Source organism: Cibotium barometz, chromosome 16, assembly GCF_041138505.1.
Source record: "Cibotium barometz isolate CiBa-2024 chromosome 16, ASM4113850v1, whole genome shotgun sequence".
NCBI classification, from domain to species: domain Eukaryota; kingdom Viridiplantae; phylum Streptophyta; class Polypodiopsida; order Cyatheales; family Cibotiaceae; genus Cibotium; species Cibotium barometz.
The window spans coordinates 51,537,876-51,539,979 of record NC_141061.1 but is presented as its reverse complement, the minus strand read 5'-3'; the positions used below and the strand labels follow the sequence as shown (position 1 = coordinate 51,539,979).

At 50.0% G+C, this 2,104-nt stretch overlaps 1 protein-coding gene across 1 annotated transcript; it reads right to left on the bottom strand.

The window, feature by feature from the left end:
* Window positions 1-546: 546 nt before the first annotated feature.
* Window positions 547-1,881, bottom strand: LOC147630722 (uncharacterized). The gene has a single exon (XM_086810695.1). The coding sequence runs from the start codon at window positions 1,753-1,755 to the stop codon at window positions 748-750; it is 1,008 nt and encodes a 335-aa protein (XP_086666821.1). The 5' UTR covers window positions 1,756-1,881; the 3' UTR covers window positions 547-747.
* Between the last annotated feature and the right edge of the window lie 223 nt (window positions 1,882-2,104).

Here is a 2,104-nt window from a genome sequence, read left to right as displayed (position 1 = left end):
ACAGGCCACAAAAGTTTAGATACAGGCTTCACCCAACCCCCTCCCCATTCCCCTGCTTGACCCCCATAAAACACCCCTACCAGCCCATATGCCCCCTTTCCTACCCACACATCACTCAACTGCCTGGCGCCATATCAAGAAATGCACCCCACCCCATGAAGCTTCCCATTATCCTCCCTGAAGTAACCCCATGAACTGTTCAAACCCTCCCCTCCACAAATCCACCGACCCCGAAACCACGTGCACCTGTTGGATACCCAATTGCATGCAAAACAGGCCATGCTATGCACATCAGAGGGTGAATTAGAGCTTTAACAGAAGTGACCAGGATCAGGATTTAAAGGGCTTACCTCTCTCAGTGTCCTTGACATAGCCCTGATGAAAGGGCTGCTGCATAACAATAGCATTTAAGGAAAAGCATAGTAGTAGATTGTGCCTGGGCCCTCTTAGGTGAGCCACGACATGCCCTTCAGGAGAAAAATACCAGTAACATCTGAAACCTTGATGCCAAGTAGAGGACTCAGGATAGTAGACATAAGTCATTCTGTGAAAATTTTGGTAGTAAAAATTTGGTAGCAGCAGCCATACAACAACAGGTCCACCAAAATACAAGTACTGAAATTCATAAACATAAAAACTTAGAAACTTTCTCCAAGTCTTCAAAACTTCCCAAAAAGTCAAAACAATAACCTTCAGAAGAGCACATTATGCAAATGGATCAACCAGTGATCTTTGCAAGGACATAATTCAACCATGCTTCCTGTGTTTACCCGACCGGTACCTTCTCTTTTTGACACGTTTCGCATCTTCACCTTCGGACGTCTCATCAGACTGTTTGTCACTGTGTTTGCTCTTACTCTTACTGTGTTTGTGAGAATGCCTCCTCTTTTTTCTCTTCCGTTCAGCTTCACTGTCACTGTCTCTGGAATCCTCATCAGATCCTGATTCTGATGCACCTTTGAGGATTCTTTTCGACTTCAAACGGTGCTTGGATTTCTTCTTTTCCTCCTCAGAGCTACCATCATCATCTTCAGATGCATCTTTCCTTGATTTTCTCCTTTTGGAATGGGACCTCCGCCTCGTAGATTCAGAACTTTCTTTCTTACGCCCTAATTTACTTTTGTGGGAAGAAGACTTGAGGAGGTTCCTACCAAACTTTGCTGCGATGGCACGCTCCATCTCAGAATCCTCGGAGCTGTCAGAGAGGCCGCTTTCTTCATCGTCTGAGCTCTGATCTTCACATGAGAGGTCAGATCCGGTGTTGCCACCGTCATTGCCACGTCCTGTGCCACCCTCCCGCAGACGTTTCTCACGGCCTTTGTCTTTGCGATGCGCCGCACCACCGCCATCAGTGAAGCCAGGAAAAGAGGAGGCAGCCGCAGCAGCAAGGGCGGCCTCATCTTTGAGAACGAGGAAATTGCGGCACTGGAAGGGGAGGTGTCCGACACGGCCGCACTTGCGGCAGGAGCCACGGGCCTCGTCGGCGTTGGAGCCAGTGAGGCGAGCGAGGGCAAGAAGGCCCTGGAAGCTGTCATAGGCGTTCTGCTGATCGGAAGAAGGGGCATGGGCGGCCACAGCGTCGCGGTCGCCTGCAGCGGAGCCTCCTGCGGCGCCTCCAGCGGGGGGCTGCTTCTGGTCGGGGGCGTAAGGGTCATAGCCGATGGCGCTCTGCCAGATCCCGTGCGTCTGCAAAGCAGCGCTGCTGTGCACTCTATTGTTGGCGGGCATCCGCACACGCCCTGCTGTGGCCGGCATGGCTGGCTGCGTGCAGAGATAACGTAGCCCACTGGGCAAAACAAATTTGAAGACACACAAGACCCGAGGGTTAGAAGACCTCGGGGTTGCGGGATGCTAAATAAGCTGTGATGGAGGTTCGAGAGCTTCTTTACGCTTTCAAATTGCTTTTTGCTTTTTGGTGGTGCTCGAGTGTGAACTCCAGTTCCTTCTCTCTTCTCTCTCCACACGCACACATACCTAAACAAAACATGGTACCTAAATGTGAAGGGAAGGGCTCATATGTTTGCATATAACTACAACCACACACACTAAACACCAATAGGCCAACCTATAACATTTTTTTGATTAATTTCTATGGAATATGCCC